The sequence below is a fragment of the Mandrillus leucophaeus genome, unplaced genomic scaffold (assembly GCF_000951045.1).
Source record: "Mandrillus leucophaeus isolate KB7577 unplaced genomic scaffold, Mleu.le_1.0 Scaffold206, whole genome shotgun sequence".
Classification (NCBI taxonomy): domain Eukaryota; kingdom Metazoa; phylum Chordata; class Mammalia; order Primates; family Cercopithecidae; genus Mandrillus; species Mandrillus leucophaeus.
In genome coordinates this window covers 129,192-150,632 of record NW_012102099.1, presented here as the reverse complement: position 1 = coordinate 150,632, position 21,441 = coordinate 129,192, and the positions used below count along the sequence as shown (strand labels likewise).

The window sequence follows — 21,441 nt, the reverse complement described above, 5'->3', positions numbered from 1 at the left end:
GGTGTGTAGGCAAGGAAGAGACCTGTTCAAAACTGACAAGGCAGAACGTGAGAAAAGGTCAGCTGGGTGACTCAATGAAGGCTTTATATAAGAGGTGCTTGCAGGATGGGGAGAATTTGCAGGGGGGTGACATCCTCAGACTTGGTTCTTGGCACTGGGAAGAGTTGATGCAAAGAGGAGGCTTTGGGAATTGTCCAGCAGAAACAGAGAAGTCTGACAGAGGTGGTAAGCCAAGACCCCACAGACACAAGTCCTTTGAGGGCCCTAGAAGAAAAGACAAGGAGCTATGGTACTTCTCCCATGGTTTGGGATTTTTTGTTGTTTTTTTCTGAGACAGAGTCTTGCTCTGTTGCCTAGGCTGGAGTACAATGGTACTCAACTCAACCTCTGCCTCCCAGGTTCAAGTGATTCCCCTGCCTCTGCCTCCCAAGTAGCTGGGACTACAGGCACCTGCCACCACGCCCGGCTAATTTTTGTATTTTTAGTAGAGACGGGATTTCACCATATTGGCCAGGTTGGTCTCGAACTCCTGACCTGAGGTGATCCACCCGCCTCGGCCTCCCAAAGTGCTGGGATTACAGGCGTGAACCACCGTGCCCAGCCTCTCCCATGGTTTTGATTCACCCTTTTGATTGAGTGGCCACCACACGATGCTCCAGGACTCTGCATTCCCCCTTTTATTTAATGCCTCCCCAGTCCCTACTGGCCAGGATTGCACCGATTTTAGACAGCAGAAGACACTGTCTCAGAGCGGCCGTGCTGTGCCTAACATCATACAGCTGGTCAGTGGCAGAGACTGGAGTGAGGCTCTGCCTTCTTTCCCACCCTTAATCCTGCTGCTGGGCGTGGCACTTCTGCCTTATCTTTAGTGAGCACTTATGATGTGCCTGATACTGGGCTGACTCTTTTCCAGGCTTAAGTCCCAGATCAGCTGTGTCAGGCGGATGATCATGGTCACCATTTTGCAAATGAGACAATAGAGGCCCAGAGAGGCAATGTCACTTTTCCAGAGTCACACGGTTAGAAAGCGGCACGGTTAGGACCCAAACTGAGGTCTGGTTGGTTACCTAAAGCCCCTGCAAGACACACACACCCAGACTTACCCACGTTTTGGAATCCTCCCATCCTTTGTTGTCTATATGATCTCTCTCCACCTACCCCACAGTGTCATAGCATTTCCTCTTTCCACTCCCAAAGTCAGTTCGACCCCATTCAGTGCTTAAAGGAAGGACCTTCACCAGGGCGGGGCACTGTGCCAGGGACAGCAGCTGCCTATTTGCTTCGGGCCGTCGATGCACAGAACACTTGCAAGAACCGTACCTGCTTTGTGGAAAGTAATTGTCAGTGTGCATGTTGGCCTCTGCCCCTGCCGGTGGGGTCTGAGGGTGGACACATGTGGGGGTGCTCTGTGGGGCCCAGAGCCCCACATGGGGCAGGACCCAGGTAAGACGCTCCGTACGTGTGTGATGAATGAATGAATGACAGGATGGGTGGGTGGAGGGAAGGAAAGACTCTTCTTGCTGATTCTGGGTCTCATCTCCTACATTCATCTATTCAGTCTGTGGATTAACTTGCTTTTTTCGCTTTAATTAATTGTGGTGTTTATTGGGATCCACCAAAAGCCAGGCCCCAGGCTGCTGCTGGGGACACACAGATGGCAGAATCATGGTCCCCAACCTTAAGGAGCCCCAGTCCAGCGGAGGAGAAAGGGCTAACTCACATGCCTTCAACCAACAAGCTTTTATGAAGGGATTGCCCGGACACAGGCTTGGGGCTGGGGTGCTGGCGCAATGCAAATGAATCAGAAGGACCCACACAGCCCAGGGGGGATTCTGACGATTAGAATATAAGTGGCAGTGCTGCCAGGCACGGTGGCTCTTGCCTGTATTCCGAGCACTTTGGGAGGCTGAGGCGGGTGGATTACTTGAAGTCAGGTGTTCGAGACCAGCCTGGCCAAAAGGTAAAACCCCATCTCTATTAAAAATACAAAAATTAGCCGGGCATGGTGGTGCATGCTTGTAATCCCAGTTACTCGGGTGGCTGAGGCAAGAGAATCACTTGAACCCGGGAGGTGGAGGTTGCAGTGAGCCAAGATGGACTTTGTTTTTTATATATATATACACACACACACACACACACACACACACACACAAATGGCAGTGTACTGTGAGTGGCTCAGAGCATGGACTCCGGAGTCAGTCTTTCTGAGTTCAAATCCCAGCTCTGCCACTTACTAGGTGTGTGACCTTGGGCAATACACATTACCACTCTGTGCCTCAGTTTCCTTGTTTATAAAATGGGAATAAGACAGTCCCTGCCTCTGGTTGCTGGGAGGGTAAATGCCTTCTTGCCAGACGTGAGCCGATCGAAGCAACTCACCTACTGCCCTGGAGGTGGCTTGTCTCTGGGACAAGGACTGAGCTTCAGACATCTTTGACTCCATCACAGGGCTTGGGGTGCCCACCAAAGGGTTGTCAAAAGCATGAGTGGTTCCAGCAGAAAATAATTTGCCTTGTAAAGTGAATGAACAATAAATCAATGGACAGATGACTAGGTGCAGGGCCAGGCCCACTTTAGCCAGAAGGATCTGGAAGATGAGACAGGGCATAGACAGATTGAGGGGCCAAATTCCAGGGAGTGAGGTGAGAACAGGGAGGGACCCAGAGAGCTCGCTCATGTCAAGAGGCCCACCCACCTGGGGAAGACAGAAAGTCAATGCCCGTGAGCTGAACCAGACCCTGGGCTGGGTACTGGGACCTTGGAGATGGTGTGGTCTTGCCCTCAGAGAGTGGAACTGGTGGGACGTGGCTGGCCTCCCTCCCTCCCTTCTCTTCCTCTTCTCCCTCTCTTCTTCTCTCTCCACATCCCCTTTCTCTCTTTCTTCCTTCCCTCTCTCCTTCCCTTTCCTGTCTTTCTTCCCTCCCGCCTTCCCTCTCTTTCCCTCCCTCTCTCTTTCCTTCCTCTCTCTTTTTTCCTCCTTCCCTTTCCCTCTTTTTCCTTTCTTTCTCCCTTGTTTCCTGCCACAAACATCATTTGACTCCTGCTGTAGACTAGACCCTGTTCCAGCTCTGAGGGAACCAAGGTGAACAAGACAAGGTGCCCAGACTTCAAAGGACCAGGGGAGGACGCTGACCCAGTGAAAACTCCTTTAAATTTTCTCTGGGAGTGTTGGGTGAAGCATTCAGGCACCATTCCATGGGACAGGAGGAAGAAGACTCCAGCCTGCAGTGGGGCAAGGCCCCCTCCATCAGTCAGTCCATAGGAAGTGGCTCCCCATATTCTAGGGGCAGGACCTGAGTGGGGTCTATTAGTGTCCAGATGTGGAATCCGGGACTTAGGGAAATACTTGAGAGCTGAAAGAATACAATTGTCACCTTCAAAATCAGGAAAAAAAACCCAGCAAAGTCAAAATTAGTAAAAGTTGAATTAAAGGCCTTCAGACTGTAACATTGTGACAACTTTATTAATTGCTCTATTGAGCAGTCATAAGAAGGACAGTAACGTGTGAAAACATTTTGTTGCTTTGATCTTTCTTATTTGCCAAGAATTCCTGAGTAGGCAGTTCAAGTGTGACAACCTAGGACCTACTAGAAATTGGATGGATGATTCGTACCTGACTGATTTCACAAGCAAAATGGTGACAAGCCTTTCAACAATTTTACTGGCAAAATAAGGCAATTATCTTTGATGGGTGCGATGGGAGTGCACATCTGTGTGTTTGTTATCTGGAGAAGGGGTGGGGGCTGCTTCTGTCGGTGGGGAGAAGGAAGGTCAATGGGGCAGAGCCTGGTTAGCTGAACATCCCCCAGCCTGGCTGGCCCCTTGTGCAACCCCAGCCCTGTCACTCGCCTTCTCTGGTCTCAGTAGGCTGCGTGACCTCTTAGGCTCTTTCTAGCCAGGGCACTGAGCCATGTATGGAAAAAGATACCAGCTTGGAGGTTAAGGCTGGGCCAGTGGGACCAGGAAGCTGCCCCAGCTGGGGATTAGCAGTCATGCCAGGGGTAGGATGTCCTAGTCTTGGCACAGCTAGTCTTTAATGCCTCGCTGGGAATTTTCAATAAGAAATTCATCTCGCGACCCTCATGGCTGGGGCCTTTGTCCCTGAAAGGCAAACATCTTCCATGTGAGAAGACTTTGTGTAACCTGGAGAGGGAAGAGGAGGAGGAGGAGGAGGAGCACACAGGCGGAGGTGTCATTGCTTCTCTTTCCGGAAGAACTCAGACTGGCCAGCCTGAACCACGGGTGACCTCTGAGGGTCCCAAACTCCCCACCCACCAAAGACCCTGTATTGTATATTATATAATATTAATCTTATGACAGATGCTCCTCATTTTATTTTATTTTTGTTTGTTTGAGACGGAGTTTCACTCTTTTGCCCAGGCTGCAGTGAAGTGGCACAATCTTGGCGCACTGCAGCATCCACCCCCCGGGTTCAAGTGATTCTCCTGCCTCAGCCTCCAGAGTAGCCGGGATTACAGGTGCCCGCCACCACACCCAGCTAGATTTTGTATTTTTAGTAGAGACGGGGTTTCACCATGTTGGCCAGGCTGGTCTCGAATTCCTGATCTCAGGTGATCCGCCCGCCTCGGCCTCCCAAAGTGCTGGGATTACAGGTGTGAACCACTGCACTCGGCCAGATGGTCCTCATTTTATAATAAGTTATGTTCCAATAAACCCGTAGTAAAGTTGAATTATTGAAGTCAAACCGTGGTAATCTGGGACCATATGTGCACATATTCATCAGCATCATCTTCACCATCTTTGCTGTCGCCGTGCATCAAGGGCCTACCCTAAGCTAAGCCTTCATGGTTGTTACCCCACTTAGACCTCACAGCACGCCCATGAGGTGAGCACTGTTCTTAGTCCCATTTCACAGATAAAGAGCCTGAGACTCAGCAAGGTGCAGTCTCTGGCCCAGGTCACATAGCCAGCAACCAGCAGAGCAAGTATTCAAGCCCAGGAGAGCCCAAGCCCAGTGCCAGGCTCTGAGCACTGCCCTCAAAGCCCCTCACCATCGCTTTGATTTCCTAGGTCCTTGCCTGTCCACTATGCCTCTGAGATCCAGGAACAGGATGTTTACCCATTTTACAGATGAGGCAACTGAGGCCTAGGCCAACACCAGGTCTCGAGGTCACTGCATCACGCTCAGCACCCTGGGCTGTATTCCTGGGCTGGAACGAACTGCCTTCACGAGATTTCAGCACAGCCCTTGGCTCTGTGCTTCACAACTGAGGGAAGAGCGGGGCTCAGATGTGTGCAGAACCCAGTGTCAGGCAGCCAGGGAAGGAGGTGTGACAACCCTTCAAGACCACGGGCAAGACTGCAGCAGTGCTCTAATGGTCTGGGCTCTTGAGGCCTGGCCATCACCTTCTCCCTGCAGCCGCCCAGCTCTGTGCTATAACAGCGGAGCCACGGTTAGCGTAGGAACAGCCAGCTCCTGGAGCCACCGGTCTTGTCCCAACCTTTGCCTGGTTGCGTCATTTTGAGGACAGCCCCCCGCCCCAGGTCCTTGCTGAGTTGCAGGTGGGTAAGCAGAAGGGCAGAGACCCATAGTGACCCTGAGCTCTGTGCCAGTCCTTCCCAGCCTGAGGCCAAGTGGGCACCACCTGAGTTTCCTGTGCTGTTCCGGGTTGACACAGGCCCAACGCAGCAGGCATTACAACCAACCCAAACATTGGTGGCCGAAGCAAAAACAGGATATTCAGGCCCAGGGACTCTCCCTCTTTGCTAACTGACCTCAGCCTGATATGGGTGGAAGGGTCTTCCCTGGGGGCCCAAATGCCTGGTTCCTGTCCTTGCAAGTGTGGACAAGCCACCTCCCTCTTTGAACTTCAGCTTCCTCAACTGGAAAATGGAGCTCTGAAAACCTGCCTTAAAGAGTTTTCATAAGGAATAACAGGAAAGTGCATCTAAAGTGCCCTTTAGGGACACCAAGCCCAGTGTCAGCACAAGCAGTTGCCAGGCATCTGCTGCACCTGCCGGGTGCAGACCCCTGGAGGCAGGATGCTGTACACTGGGAGACTGTCTGACTCCTTGTGGGCCACAATTCTAGACCCATCTCTGTCCCTGTCTTGCTGAATGACCCCAAGCTGGTAGCTTCCCCTCTCTGAGCCTCAGTTTCCAAGTGATGACAGAGTTAGACTGAATGGTCATTATGGGTCCTCCTGCCAGGACATTCTCCAATTCATTCATTCTTGGTCTCTCCCCAGTCCTCACCCACAAGGACCAAGGACCACCCCCTTGGTAGCTGCAGGCTCCATGAGGACCTGGTCTTAGTCTTGGCAGAAAGCCCTCTCCATAGCCATCCATTTCAATTCAAACATCCTGGGTGACCTTTGGGCTGGAAATCTCTCTCTCTGCTCATCCTGAGAGGGGTATTTTCCTTGGAGTGTCCTTGGATGATCCCAGAACCAAGGCTTGCTTCTGTGGGCAGCCTTCCATCCCATCTCCACCATATAAGAGCCGCCACCATTCAGCAGAATCCCAGCAGACTGTGCAGGGGGCAAGGATTTCATGAGCATCCTCCTCTAAACCTGTGAGTGGCGTGCTACCCCCATTGGCACCACACATGGTGGTCTTCAGAAGGCTTTGGGGGCAAGAGGCAGAGGAGTGGGATTGCTTGGGTTAGCTAATATTTTGCATATAGCAGAGAAAATCAATATATCTCTAAATTTGCTCTAAATAGCAACTTAGTGATGGGTACTCACTAAAGATTCCATTTCCTTCTGGGCAATTCTTACTCCTGTTCCTCCCATGACAGTCCAGGTATCAAGACAAATAGCAAATCAGAGCAAATTTAGAGATCTATAGATTATATTAAAATAAGCGTCAAACTAATGAACAATGCAGGGTCATGAGGTGGTCTCCACTGATTTGTTCATACTTTTATTCAACAAATATTTATTCATTTACTGTACTGTACTATGTGCAAGCTTTTTACTGGCGCCTGAGGATTTGACAGTGAAATAAGTCACAGTCCTTCCCCTGTGGAGTTCACAGCCTGGTAGGAAAGGTGGTCAAATAATCAGGGAAGTGTTACCCAGGACCTTGATCAGGATAATGAAGGCAGCAAGGTGGGACTCCCCCAACTTAGAATCTGGGGAGGGGCCTACAGTAGGCTTCACAGAGGGCATGATATAGGAATTGGCCTAAGTGGAAAAGTAAAGAAGAAGAAAAATATTTTAGGCAGAGAAGACAGCGTATGAAAAGGAACCAAGAGTATGGGCTTGGAGTCAAGTCTGACTTTTCAAATCCCAGCTCCTTCACTCACTGGCTGTGTGTCTCCGGGCAAGTTGCTATAGCTTTCTGAGCTTGGTTGCCCATTTGTAAAATAGGAAATAACTACATCTATCTTAATGGAATGCTAAATGTTAAGAGTGATGGGAACTCACTGAAGAGACCATTTTCCTCTGGGCAATTCTCACTTTGTTCTTCCCATGACTGTCCAGGTGTCAAGACAAAAGATGCTTCAGCTTTGGAAACTTGTTCTCCTATGCGGCGTGCTCACTGGGACCTCCGAGTCTCTTCTTGACAATCTTGGCAGTGACCTAAGCAATGTCGTGGATGAGCTGAAACCTATTCTTCACGATGGACTTGAGACAGTTGACAATACTCTTAAAGGTAAATCAACAAGGGTTACGAAGAGTGTCACCTAAATTAGCCTCCTGAACACTATGCCTGCATTACCAGAGGCTGCCACCAGGCGCTACTCTTTACGGGTGGTTTACTGAGAAAAGTGGCTATTCAATTCCTGGCTCATTCGTTTCTTTCTAGAAACAAGCAATGCCACAATGACTATCCTTTTACATATTATATCCTGATAAACGTTTGCCAATATGTGCATAAGATAAATTCCTACAAGTGGGATTTCAAAAGTTCAAAAACTATGCCGTTGACAAATAATCTCCTATGTTAACACTGTCTCCAACAGTCTACGAGAGTGCTTTTTTTCCCACCCCTTTTCCAGCAGTGGGTCTGGACAACTTTAAATGTTCTGCCTGTCTCACAGATGAAAAGCTATAACTTATTTCACTTTGCATTCCTCTAAGTTCTCCAGCGACCTATCATAAAGACACTTTGCCCTCCTCCTCCTACAAGAATTACTGCTTTCTTTCTTTTCTTTCTTCATGCTTTTGGTGTCATGAAGTTTTTGCCCATGTCTATGTCTTGAATGGTATTGCCTACGTTTCCTTCTAGGGTTTTTATGGTTTTGGGTTTTACATTTATGTCTTTAAACAATCTTGAGTTAACTTTTGAATAAGATGTAAGGAAGGGGTCCAGTTTCAGTTTTCTGCATATGGCTAGCCAGTTTTCCCAGAACCATTTATCAAATAGGGAATCCTTTCCCCACTGCTTGTTTTTGTGAGGTTTGTTGAAGATCAGATGGTTGTAGATGTGTGGTGTTATTTCTGAAGTCTCTGTTCTGTTCCATTGATCTGTATGTCTGTTTTGGTATCAATGACCTGCTGTTTTGCTTACTGTATCCTTGTAGTATAGTTTGAAGCCAGGTAGCATGATGCCTCCAGCTTTGTTCTTTTTGCTTAGGATTGTCTTGCTATATGGGCTCTTTTTTGATTCCATATGAAATTTAAAGTAGTTTTTTCTAATTCTGTGAAGAAAGTCAATGGTAGTTCAATGGGAACAGATTGAATCTATAAGTTACTTTGGGCAGTATGGCCATTTTCATGATATTGATTCTTCCTATCCATGAGCATGGAAAATTGACAAATGGGATCTAATTAAACTGAAAAGCTTCTGCACAGCAAAAGAAACCAGCATTAGAGTGAACAGGCAATCTATAGAATGGGAGAACATTTTTGCACTCTACCCATCTGACAAAGGTCTAATATCAAGAATCTACAAGAAACTTAAACAAACTTACAAGAAAAGAACAAACAACCCCATCAGAAATTGTGCAAAGGATATGAACAGACACTTCTCAAAAGAAGACATTTATTTGGCCAACAAACATATGGAAAAAAGCTCATCATCACTGATCATTAGAGAAATGCAAATCAAAACCACAATGAAATACCATCTCACGCCAGTAAGAATGGCAATTTTTAAAAAGTCAGGAAATAATAGATGTTGGCAAGGCTGTGGAGATATAGGAACACTTTTACACTATTGGTGGGACTGTAAATTAATTCAACCATTGAGGAAGACAGTGTGGCTATTCCTCAAGGATCTAAAACCAGAAATACCATTAGACCCAGCAATCCCATTACTGGATATATACCCAAAGGAATATAAATCATTCTACTATAAAGACACATGTACACATATGTTTACTGCAGCACTATTTACAATAGCAAAGACATGGAACCAACCCAAATGCCCATCAATGATAGACTGGATAAAGAAAATGTGGTACATATATACCGTGGAATACTATGCAGCCATAAAAAAGAATGAGATCATGTCCTTTGTAGGGACATGGATGAAGCTGGAAACCATCATCCTCAGCAAACTAACACAGGAACAAAAAATCAAACACTGCATGTTCTCACTCATAAATGGGAGTTTCACAATGAGAACACATGGATGCAGGGAGGGGAACAACACACACTGGGGCCTTTTGGGGGCTCGGGGGCAAGGAGAGGGAGAGAGTTAGGACAAATACCTAATCCATGTGGGGCTTAAAACCTAGATGACGGGTTGATAGGTGCAGCTCACTACCGTGGCACATGTATACCTATGTAACAAACCTGCACATTCTGCACGTGTATCCCGGAACTTAAAGTAAAAGAAAAAAAAAAAAAGAAAGCATTATTGCTTTGTGGGCCTGCTGCAAAGCTGTCATTCTGGGACTCTCATTTGCCAGTTTCATGGATTGGAGTCATTTTTTCTCCTTGATTCTAGATTTTTCATTTCTTGAGTGTATTCTCTCATTCTTTCTAGTTTTTCAAACTCACGTGAGCATCTCACTTAACACAATAGACCCCTAAGTCACTCCTAGACACTGGCATACAATCAATATCAATTGCCTGGCCAATTGGTTGATTGCTCTGTTGACAAATAATCAGAATATATTATTAATAGTACGGAGGCAGCATGAAGGAAACAAGAGTTCCCTGGGGGTGTGGCTAGACACATTTCTTAACCATCTTGAGCCTTTATTTCCTTAGCTGTAGAAAAGCAGACAATGACAATATCTACCTCACTGAGTTGTTATAAAGATTAAATGAAATAACAGGCAAACAGTCTTACCCGGTACCTGGAGCATCGTAGCTACTTCGTAAGGGGTGCATGACACAAAATGGCAATTGTTTTTGGCAGGTGTCCTTGAGAAACTGAAGGTCGACCTAGGGGTGCTTCAGAAATCCAGTGCTTGGCAACTGGCCAAGCAGAAGGCCCAGGAAGCTGAGAAATTGCTGAACAATGTCGTCTCTAAGCTGCTTCCAACTAATACGAACACTTTGGGGTAAGTTGGTGCTTCAAGGTGGAGATCTTTGCTCTAAGAAAAGGGAAACATATCTTTGAGGAGGTAAGTTTAAGATGAAAGACAAGCCTCGTTCCCCTCCCACAGAGCCAAGGTGGTCTGAGCGAGGTCAGACCCACCAGAGCTTGAGTAAATTAGAGGCAGGGCTACAAGGTCAATCTGGGTGTCTTATGGGTTTGGGCTTCCATGTTCTTTAATTTCAGGGTCAGGGTGAAGGTTATATTCATCCTTACCTCTACCTGTTTGCTGGTACACAAAGTCCCTTTCCAAGGAATAAAACTTTTCTTTTCCATATGTAACTGGGGGTAAAAGCCCAGATCCCTTTAGAGGAAGGGAAACTGGAGTCTTCACCACATAACTCCAGGCAGTGGATCCACTCATAAACTTTTTATTTTATTGTTATTATTATTATTATTATTTTGAGACGAGGTTTCGCTCTTGTTGCCCAGGCTGGAGTGCAATGGCACGATCTTGGCTCACCATAACCTCGCCTCCCAGGTTCAAGCGATTCTCCTGCCTCAGCCTCCTGAGTAGCTGGGATTACAGGCATGTGCTACCACACCCAGCTGATTTTGTACATTTAGTAGAGATGGGGTTTCTCCATGTTGGTCACGCTGGTCTCGAACTCCCGACTTCAGGTGATCCACCTGCCTCGGCCTCCCAAAGCGCTGGGATGACAGGCATGAGCCACCGTGCCCGGCCCCACTCATGAACTTTTAAAGTCAGACTGTTCTGGCCTCAAAATCTGCCTCTGGCACTTACTCCCCTGGAGATCTGGGGGAAATATCACACCAGCCTGAGCCTTGGTGTGCTGTGCCATAAAATGGAGAGAATCAAACCTCTGAACAGGGCTATAGTGAAGACTAAAGAAGGCAAGGCTGACGAGGCCCAAACGCTCAACTCAGGGAAGTGCTTGGCAAGTGGCTGTTATGAGGAGTGACAAGGGTGAATTATGGGTTTTACACAGGTTGAAAATCAGCGACTCCCTCATCCTGGATGTCAAAGCTGAACCAATCGATGGTGGCAAAGGCCTTAACCTGAGCTTCCCCGTCACCGCGGATGTCACTACAACCTTGTGAGTATGTGCTAGAATCTGAGATTTGGGAAAGGCAGTGCAACCTGGCCGATGGATGCCCAACCTGGGAATCAGGCACCTTCTCCCGTTACTGGGTGACCTTGGGCCTCAGTTTCCCAATCTGTGAGTGAGAGGACCCTTCTGGGTCTAAGATCTCAATCCTTAAAATGCTCTAGAGAACTCTAGCCATAATCAAGGGTCTTTTAAAAATAATACTCCAATGAATGTAGTTTTGAAATCATGACATTTATCTGGTTTTAAAATTTGAAAAGTTGAGAAAACAAGCATTTATTATTCCTTGGCAAAATTTCCTCCGGCATTATTTTGTCTCTCAAGATTCTCTCTAAATTGCAGAGACCATTACAGAAAAATTCATACAGTAATACATACTGTATAATAAAGTATGTGTGTGCAAAATATAAGTTTAAACTCTTTTAATTTTAGCTGGGAGTGGTGGCTTATACCTGTAATCCCAGCAATTTGGGAAGCTGAGGTGGGAGGATCGCTTGAGCTCAGGAGTTCGTGACCAGCCTGGACAATATGACAAAACCCTGTCTCTACAAAAAATACAAAAATTAACCAGGTGTGGCGGTGCACGCCTGCAGTCCCAGCTACTTGGGAGGCTGAGGCAGGAGGATTGCTTGAGCCCGAGAGGTCGAGGCTGCAGTGAGCCCTGATTGCACCAGTGCACTCCAGCCTGGGTGACAGAGTGAGACCCTGTCTCACGAAAATTAAAAAGTTTTAATTTTAAAGGAGATAGACAAGAAAGGAGCATGTGTGAAAGCACTTCTGTAAACTACATGCACTAATGGTGCCATCCATCATTTAGCTATGAGATCTTGGGAAAGTTACTTAACCTCTCTGTACCAAGGTTTCCTCATTCAGAAAATAGGGATAGTAATAAATGAATCCAGGTAAAATACATTTTAAAGTACCTACACATAAATTGTTGTCAATAAATATTAACTATTATTATTTTACCTATTAGTGTAATGTTGTATAAAAAATTCATATGAGCTAAACCCAAGTGGCCAGGAGAAGAAGCCCCTAATATAAACATGTAAATTTCATAGAGGATATGGACCATGTTGATATTACCTGGGCCATGTTGACATTACACATAGACATTCTGACTCATGTCCACACAGGTGGAAGAACCCAACTGGGCAACAGGCAGGACCTTCTAGACTCTGTTCACTGTGCATCTTACTTCCTGCAGGCCCATCATTGGCCAGATTATCAACCTGAAAGCTTCCTTGGACCTCCTGACTGCAGTCAGCATTGAAACTGATGCCCAGACAAATCAGTCTGTTGCTGTCCTGGGAGAATGCGCCAGTGACCCAACCAGCATCTCACTTTCCTTGCTGGACAGGTAAGTCCTGTCATCTTAGCAGAGCTGGGCTCTCAGGGAACTTGAGGACCCCTAATTTCAGCTCTAGTCCTATAAATAAGAGGAGGCCTCGTGGTGAAAGTGTTCAGGCTCTGGGGTCATGTTGACCTTGGTTTAAACATCAGCTCTGCTGATGTAACTTTATCACCAACTTGATCCTCTAAGCCTGTTTTCACATCTGTAAACTGGGGGTGTTCATAATAACTACTCATAGGCTTCTGAGATGACCAGATGAGAAAATACAAATATTTAGCATGCAGCCTAGAACATGCTGCCTCTCTCCCTGCTGGTTCTCTCCATTACTGAGACTGGAGTGTTGAGCTCCCCACCATAATCATTAATTTCTTCATTTCACCTTTCAACTCTGTCAGTTTCTGCTTCATACCGTTTGGAGCTCTGTTGTTAGGTGCATGCACATTAGGATTGTTATGACTTCTTGGAGAATTGTCCCCTTTATTGTTATGTAATGTCCCTCAATAATAATAATAATAATAATAATAATAAAATTATATTTACCTTCTTGCCTCCAGAAGGAGGGAGAGGGGAGAGTAAGCGCCTGCCATGGGCTCTAATTTCAGATTGTCCCCAAATTGTTCTCCACCCAGTGGAAATTTCCTGAAAGGAGATCTTGAAAACTTAATCCTCCCCATTTAAATCATTGATCCCTTTTAATCCACAAAATCTACATCTTAAGCTCTGTGCTTGAAAGAGCAGGTCTGACTCAGACAAGAGGGTGGAGGGAAAAAGAGTGACACTGGCCGATGGCTGGGAGAAGAAGAACGACCCAGAAGCTGAGGGCTGGGGCTATTTGACCTTGGCCAGGAGCAAGGCTGGGTCCTCAGCTCTCAGCCCTGATGGCCATGAGCAGAGGACACTCCACTTGCCCTGCACTGAGGGATCTGAACACAGGTTGCCCAAAGACCCCTGAAAACCAAAGAAGGTTTCCATAGCCTGATGTGAGTTGCAAAGGCCGGGATGTAAATTCAGAGACCGGAGTCTGGCTGGGTGCTATCTTCCCAAGTAGCCTCAGGAACTCCATCCTGCTGCACTGGGTCTGTGCCCACATCTGTGAGATGGCACCACTCTGCAGCTCCAGATCCTTCCAGGGCCTTTCTTTGCACTTGTGGTTCAATCCCAAGTGCTCCCCATGGTCATGTAGGCTCTGTTTGATCTGGCCCCACCCTTGTATCCCTGCACCCTCCCCTTACTCACTGTGCCCAGATACAGTGGCCTTTGTGCCGTGCCTCAGATAGGCTCTTTCCCAGCTCAAGACCTTTGCATGGGATGCTCTGGCTGCCTAGAGCATCTTCTTCTCACTCTGCTTCAATGGACTGCTGCATCCTGCAGGGCCTTCACAGGGCTCCTCCTATTCTCTCTCGTAAGAGTCTACTCTTGCCTTTAAAGCACTTGTCACAAGTTCTCAACGTATATTTAATTGCATGTTCACTTTTTTCATTCTTTCAGCCAAAAATGTATTGAGACTGAGCATGGTGGCTCCACACTGGTAATTCCAGCACTTTTGGAGGCTGAGGTGGGCGGATCAGTTGAGGTCAGGAGTTCAAGACCAGCTTGGCCAACATGGCAAAACTCCATCTCTACTAAAAATACAAAAATTAGCCAGGGTTGGTGGCAAGTGCCTGTAATCCCAGCTACTTGGCACGCTGAGGCACAAGCACTGCTTGAACCCAGGAGGCAGAGGTTGCAATAAGCCGAGGTGGTGCCACTGCACTCCAGTCTGGGTGACAGAGCAAGACCTTGTCTCAAAAAAAAAAAAGGTGTATTGAGCAGGCACCATTCTGGGCTCTGGAGAACTGATTGGTAATGACAAACAAGGTCCCTGTTCTTGCGGAGCTTACCTAAGGGAAAGCTAAGCTGGCCTGGATCTGTGTCCACATCTGTGAAATGACACCGCTCTATAGCTCCGAATCTTCTCAGGGCTTTTCTTTGCACTTTGGATCAAATCAACCCAAATTCAGTCCATCAGTAAAGAACGCTCCAGGGAAATATGAGTCCTGCACAGAGCATTACCCTTAACAGGGCACTGTGATAGCAAAGCCCTCTCTTAGATAAGTAGTCAGGGACGGCTGCCCTGAGGAGGTGGCAGTTATACTGACAGTTGAAGGTGGGAGGAGCCAACCTTGGCAAGAATTGTTTAGGTACCACATTAGGGTATGTTTGGACTGTTAATGTTTAGGTACCAGGTTAGGGGATGTTTGTACTTCGCTCATTCGGTACCAGGGCCCAGCTAGTTTCCTGGTGCATAGTTGGTGCTCTGTGAATATGGGTTGAATGAATGAACGAATAAGGTCTCTGTGCTGAGAATCTCATGAGGCCCTGGGGTGAGCCGCTGGTCAGATGTGGGATTCTAAGTGATGATCCATGTGGCTCTGTCTGTAGTTAGAAAGGAGTTTCCATGTCCCTGGGATTTCTCTGACTCCACAGTGTTTCCCCCACCCAGCTTTTGGCAGTTTCCCCCATCTCTTGCCCACTTGACTAGGCTTTAACAGTTCCTTGTGTTTGCAGCCGCAGCCAAATCATCAACAACGTCGTGAATAGAGTGATCAACACGCTGAAAAGCACCGTATCCTTCCTGGTGCAGAAGGAGGTAAGTCTCCCACTCCTTGGGGCCCAGATCCAGGCCTGGTCGTGGCATTTTGGGGCATTTGCAGGCCTGGCTGTATCCTCTGGGTACTTTTCCTTCAGAGGTGAAAGCTTCTTCTTGGGAGGTCAGCTGGAACTTCCTCCCCTACTAATCAGCCTGGGGGGCAGCAGGGGAGAACAGAGGCCTGACATCAGCTGGAATTGCCAGGACCCAAACTTGAGCCACTCAACATATCCATGCACTACCAATATGCTTTTGCAGCTAACATCTTCGACACAATTTTACTTAAATACATTTCTTTAGAAGCATTTATTTTTAAAAATAAAACTTTATATCCCTATCACAAATAGAAAATTAATATCACATATCATACAATCAATGGAAAAACTAAACACAGACTTATGAAATAGTTTTAATTTTTTTTTCCATCTGTGCATCATCCAGAACCATAGGTACCATGTGCAGGATTCCTAGGCCCACAGTTGCAGAGATACTAAACCAGTCATTCTGGAAGGGGACCCAGGAATGTGGGTTTATAAAAGAAAAACCCTCTGGATGGCTCCGTGACCCACTGAACCGGAGTTTATTTATATTCCAAGTGTGGTCCTCCACCAGCTTCAGCCTCAGCTGGGTGCTTGATAGGAACATGGAATCTCAGGCCCCACCCCAGACCTGCTGAATTGCAATCTGCAGGGAACTGTGTACACACAAGAGCATGAGATACTCTGCTCTACAACCTCAGGGCAAACGCCTCAGGGCACCATTTGACCCTTTAAAATTCCAGGGTTCCAAAGCTCAACAACATGGGGATGTCAACACTCTAGAATGTAGATTTCTGAGGTCCTAGAATTCTAGTGTTCTAAGGTTTTAGGATTCTAACACCCTAGGGTTTCCAGATTTAAGATTGCTGGGATCCCATTTCTCTAAAATTCCAAAGTTCAGGCCAGGCACGGTGGCTCATGCCTGTAATCCCAGCTCTTTGGAAGGTCAAGGTGGGCAGATCACTTGAGGTCAGGAGTTCAAGACCACCCTGTCCAACATGGTGGAACCCTGTCTCTACTAAAAACACAAAGATTAGTCATGCATGTTTAGGTACCAGCTTAGGGGATGTTTGTACTTCGCTCATTCGGTACCAGGGCCCAGCTAGGTTCCTGGTGCAGAGTTGGTGCTCTGTGAATATGGGTTGAATGAATGAACAAATAAGGTCTCTGTGCTGAGAATCTCATGAGGCCCTGGGGTGAGCCGCTGGTCAGATGTGGGATTCTAAGTGATGACCCATGTGGCTCTGTCTGTAGTTAGAAAGCAGTTCATGTTCCTGGGGTTTACAGGCACATGTCCCAGTCTCTTGGGAGACTGAGGCAGGAGAATCACTTGAATCTGGGAGGCAGAGGTTGCGGTGAGCAGAGATTGTACCACTGCATTCCAGCCTGGGCAAGACAGTGAGACCCTGCCTCAAAAAAAAACCAATAAAACAAAATGAAATCCTAAAGTTCAAAGGTTCTAAGATCCCTAGAAATGAGCTCCTCTGTGGGTGGCAAGCAGTTTGTTTCTAGCCCAGGAGAACGGTCTGTTCTTCCTCCTTCTCCTGACCGTCCTCTTCCTCCTCTCTCTGGCTGTCAGGTATGCCCACTGATCCGCATCTTCCTCCACTCCCTGGATGTGAAATTCATTCAGCAGATCATCAGTAAGTCAATGGGGAAGTGGGGACCTTCTGAGGCAGGCCTGGAGCTCTGTGCCCACCGCATAAACAGTTCTGGTCAGGAGACCCTGGAGAAGCAGAAGAACCCACTCTCCTAAGCAAATTAGGAGCTGTGGCTTCCCTCCACAGGCACTTGGGGACTCTCTTTGGCTTTTGGGTCTACAGGCATGGCTGAGGTTGCTGGGGAGAAATGGAGTAAGTAAAGGTGTCAAGACCCTGGAGGTGACCCTTCTATGAAAATAGCCACAAGTCAGCCAGGAACAGTGGCTCACACCTGTAATCCCAGCACTTTGGGAGGCTGAGGTGGGCAGATCACTTGAGTTCAGGAGTTTGAGACCAGCCTGGGTGACACGGTGAAATCCCATCTCTACAAAAAAAATACAAAAATTAGCCAGGTGTGTGGCATGCACCTGTAGTCCCAGCTACTCAGGAGGCTGAGGTGGGAGGATTGCTTGAGCCTGGGAGGCGAACATTGCAGCGAGCCGACATCATGCCACTGCACTCCAGCCTGGGCAACAGAGTGAGATCCCGATCTCAAAAAAAAAAATTTTAAAAAAAAAGAAGAAGAAAAGAAATAGCTGCAAGTCCAGTCCCTTAGGCAGTCACTTCGTGCTCTGTACTCACTATCTCACTGGATCCTTGCAACAACCCTGTGGGGTGGGTACAGTCATTGTATCCACTCTACAGATGAACAAACTGAAGCTCAGAGAGGTGTAGTAACATCCCTGGGGTCCCACAGCTGTCAGGTGACCTGCAGGAGAGCGGCATCTTTTGGAGTCTGGTCTCTATTCAATTTTCCAGAGGCAGAGACTAAAACCTGCTATTGATTTTGTTTCAGATAATCTTCAGCATGAAACCCAGCTGCAAACCTATATCTGAAGAGGATGAATGACGAGGACCACTGTGATGCCTGCTGGTGAGGAGCCAGGCTCTAAGCCCCAATGCACAGGGCCTATGGTGAAGAAAAGTCAAGCATGGCTTCCCTTCTTTTTGTGTTAGAAGACTGTGCCTTCATCTCAGTCATAGACTGAGCACTGGCCCCTGTCCCAGGCTAGGGCCTGATTCTGGTCACACTCTGAATACTGAGCCTTAATCACTGAACTATGATTCTGGCCCTAGACTGAGCCTGGATCCTAGTCACAGACCAAGCTTTGATGCCAGTTATTGACTGAGCCTTAGTTTTGGTCACAGACTGAGCCCCAACCTTGGTCTCAAATGGATCTATGATTCTGATCACATATTGGGCCCTGAACCTGGCTCCAGTGGTGGCCTGCAATCAATCTTTCCACATCTGCCATTGTTCTGAAGGAGGGTGAGGGGAATATAGATGAGTCAGTGCTAGGTGCCAATGAAAGACCCCAAACCACAGGTCCCAGTTTCTTCTTCCCAGGACTTAAACCACATGGGGTATTGTGGGAAAGAGCTGGGACACTGGAGCCAGGTCAACTTGGGTCCCATCAAGTGCCCAGTGGATGACAGCTGGGTATAAGGGCAGCCTAGGTGCAAATGTCCTAACCCCCTGTGGTCTCATTCCAGATTGGTTCCCAGTGGCTTGCGCCACCCCCTTATAGCATCTCCTTCTGGGAAGCTGCTGCCACCATCTAACCAGCGTGAAAGCCTAAGTCCCACCAGAAGGACCTTCCCAGATGCCCCTCCTGCTCACAGTCAGAACAGCAGTTTCTACACATACTCTCCTGTCCCTGGCAATAAAGGCTCATTTCTGCACCCTTCTGTGTGGCTCACTGTGTTCCCTCCATTTGGGATTTGTTGGTGGGAATTGGGGAGGGAGGTTGGGGACTGCAACTAGGGTGGGAGAGACCTGGATCCAGAGCTAGAAGGCTCAGTGAGAATATCCAGCCCCATCTCCTGGTTCTATAAAGGGGGCCACGGAGACACAGAGAGGCAACCAACCAGCCCAAGTCTCACAGCCAGTCTGTGGCGATGGCAGACCTCTGATCTATCCATTCACGCATTCAACAGGTATGTAGTGAGCACCTACTCTGTGCCAGACAGGCAGTGGGAACTGGAAAGTCACATTCTGGGAGCAGTCCCACCCAGCGCTTTCCTCCATTCCTCTCCAGGGGCCCTGAGGATTCTCGGAGAGTCAGGGGACACCCCACCTGACTGGAGTCAGGAGTATAAGGCAGAGTGATGCAGGCTCAGAGGCCTGTGGCTCCATCTCCACCTGCCCTGTTGGCCCTGCTGCCCTCTAGGGGCCCCACTGGAGCAGAGATGTCTTTTCCAGGGGGTGCTGAGAGTTCTTAGTCTGCAGCGCCCTCACCCACCCCTCCCATCACCTGAGAGCCTGTGCACCCACCTGCCAGGCTGCCTGGAAGTCCAGCTTCCCTAGTGAGGTCGAGAACCCTGGGATGCTCACCTATCCTATGGAGACCAGCTTCTCCCTCCACCCAAAGCCCCTCCATCCACACCCCAGAATGCAGCTCAGCCCATGCTGCACCAGGCTGTGGCAAAGACAGCATCACACTGCTCACAGCAACACGTCATGGGGGGCTGCCTTTGTGCGGCATGAGGGCTCCATTGATTCCTTACCACACCCATGCACCAGGAGAGCCATTATCACACCCATTTGACAGAGAACTCTGAGGCTGACGGAAGCAAAGTGACTCCTCCAGGTCACACAGTGAGCGAGGGGGCAGAGCCGGGCTTTGAATCCACAGCTGTAGGACCCCTGGATTTACTACAAATGAAGACACTGAGGCACAAAGAGGGCCCAGGCTCAGAGAGGTGACATCCTGGCTTCCAGTGGAAAGTGTTTAACCAGGGCCTCATATCAAATAAGCACAGGATGAATGTTGGCCTCTACACCCTGAAACTACTGTTACAACTGCCATGCTCAAGTTTGTTGACTGACTGATAAAAATATGGTAGAAGAATCATGGCCCAAGGAGATCTTGAGTTTCTACCTTGTCTCTATGAGGGAGGACTGATAACTAACTCCCAGTGTGCATTCTTCTCTCCCCAAGATTTGGCTAGACATATGAACCCCAGCCAGAGACCACATCTCCCAGCCTCCCTTGCAGCTAACTGTGGCCATATGACTAAGGTCTGGCCAACGGTATATAAGCAGAACTAATTATACAAATTCCACTTTGTGCTTTAAAAGGAAGGGGATTCCCTCAACTTCCTCCTGGAATTCTCCCTCCTCTGCAGTTAGAAATGGGAGCAATTGGAGCAACTGCCCTGGACCCAGAGGTGGAAGCCCTGTGTTGAGAACACCACAGCTGCTCCAGCAGCCCGAGACCACTCAGCCCTGGGCTCTTAAGGGAGAAAGGAATGAACTTGCTTATTTAAACCACTATGTTGGGGTCTTTTTGCTAAGTCTGCTTTGTCTACATTGTACCTAACTCATTCTTCCAGTCACATGCTGTGTGACCATTAGGCAGCCAGCTTCCCCTCTCGGAGCCCTGTTTCCATATCCCCAAAGGTTCTTCCCACTCTGACAGGACAGAAGCTAATGTTTCTTCCATAACTGAAGAGGGAAGGAAAGAATAGACATTTGTTAAGTTTCTACTACATGCCAGACACTCTATTAGACTGATGATGACTTTGCCCTCCAGGGAACATTTGGTAATGTCTGGTGTGAACCCCGAAAATTTGAGACAAGTCTCAGTTAATTTAGAAAGTTTATTTTACCAGCGTTGAGGATGTGCGCCCATGACAGCCTCAGAAGGCCCTGATAACATGCGCCCAGGGTGATCGGGGCACAGCTTGGTTTTATTCATTTTAGGGATATATGAGACATCAATCAATATATGTAAAAAGTACATTGGTTCTGTCCGGAAAACCGGGAAAAACAGAGACAACTCAAAGCAGGGAAGGAGCTTCCAGATCACAGGTAGGTGAGACAAATGGTTCCATTCTTTGGAGTTTCTGATTAGCCTTTCCAAAGGAGGCAGTCACAATATGCATCTATTTCAGTGAGCAGAGGGATGACTTTGAATAGAACAGGAGGCAGGTTTGCCCTGAGCAGTTTCCAGCTCGAATTTTCCTTTTAGCTTAGTGATTTGGGGATCCCAAGATATCTTCCTTTCACACTGGCAATATTTTCAGTTGTCACAAATGGATGAGATGTGTGCTACTCCAGGAGAGCACGTGAGTAGAGGCCAGGGGTGGTGCTAACCATTCCATAGTACACAGGACAGCCCCTCACAACGGAGGCATCCAACCTAAAATGTCACTAGTGTTAAGAAACCCTGTAGTAGGCAACTGGTGT

General features: G+C 47.8%; 1 protein-coding gene across 2 annotated transcripts; it reads left to right on the top strand.

The window, feature by feature from the left end:
- The first annotated feature begins 109 nt into the window (after positions 1-109).
- BPIFA2 (BPI fold containing family A, member 2) lies at positions 110-18,932 on the top strand. Of its 2 annotated transcripts, none has more exons than XM_011979759.1 (9): positions 110-225; positions 7,449-7,620; positions 10,279-10,423; positions 11,409-11,516; positions 12,736-12,888; positions 15,430-15,511; positions 17,129-17,192; positions 18,046-18,123; positions 18,744-18,932. In XM_011979759.1, exons 2-8 carry the CDS (start codon positions 7,464-7,466, stop codon positions 18,084-18,086), a joined length of 750 nt encoding a protein of 249 aa, XP_011835149.1. In that variant the 5' UTR covers positions 110-225; positions 7,449-7,463; the 3' UTR covers positions 18,087-18,123; positions 18,744-18,932. The 2 variants fall into 2 exon arrangements, with proteins under 2 accessions (XP_011835149.1, XP_011835148.1); XM_011979758.1 differs by lacking the exon at positions 110-225 and adding an exon at positions 6,404-6,535.
- Positions 18,933-21,441: the final 2,509 nt, after the last annotated feature.

Excerpts from the sequence above, each read along its gene's own strand:
- BPIFA2 (XM_011979759.1), top strand. The coding sequence starts at position 7,464 with ATGCTTCAGCTTTGGAAACTTGTTCTCCTATGCGGCGTGCTCACTGGG. Across the intron at positions 7,621-10,278 it reads AGTTGACAATACTCTTAAAG|GTGTCCTTGAGAAACTGAAG; the intron begins GTAAATCAACAA and ends TGTTTTTGGCAG. Across the intron at positions 17,193-18,045 it reads ATTCATTCAGCAGATCATCA|ATAATCTTCAGCATGAAACC; the intron begins GTAAGTCAATGG and ends ATTTTGTTTCAG.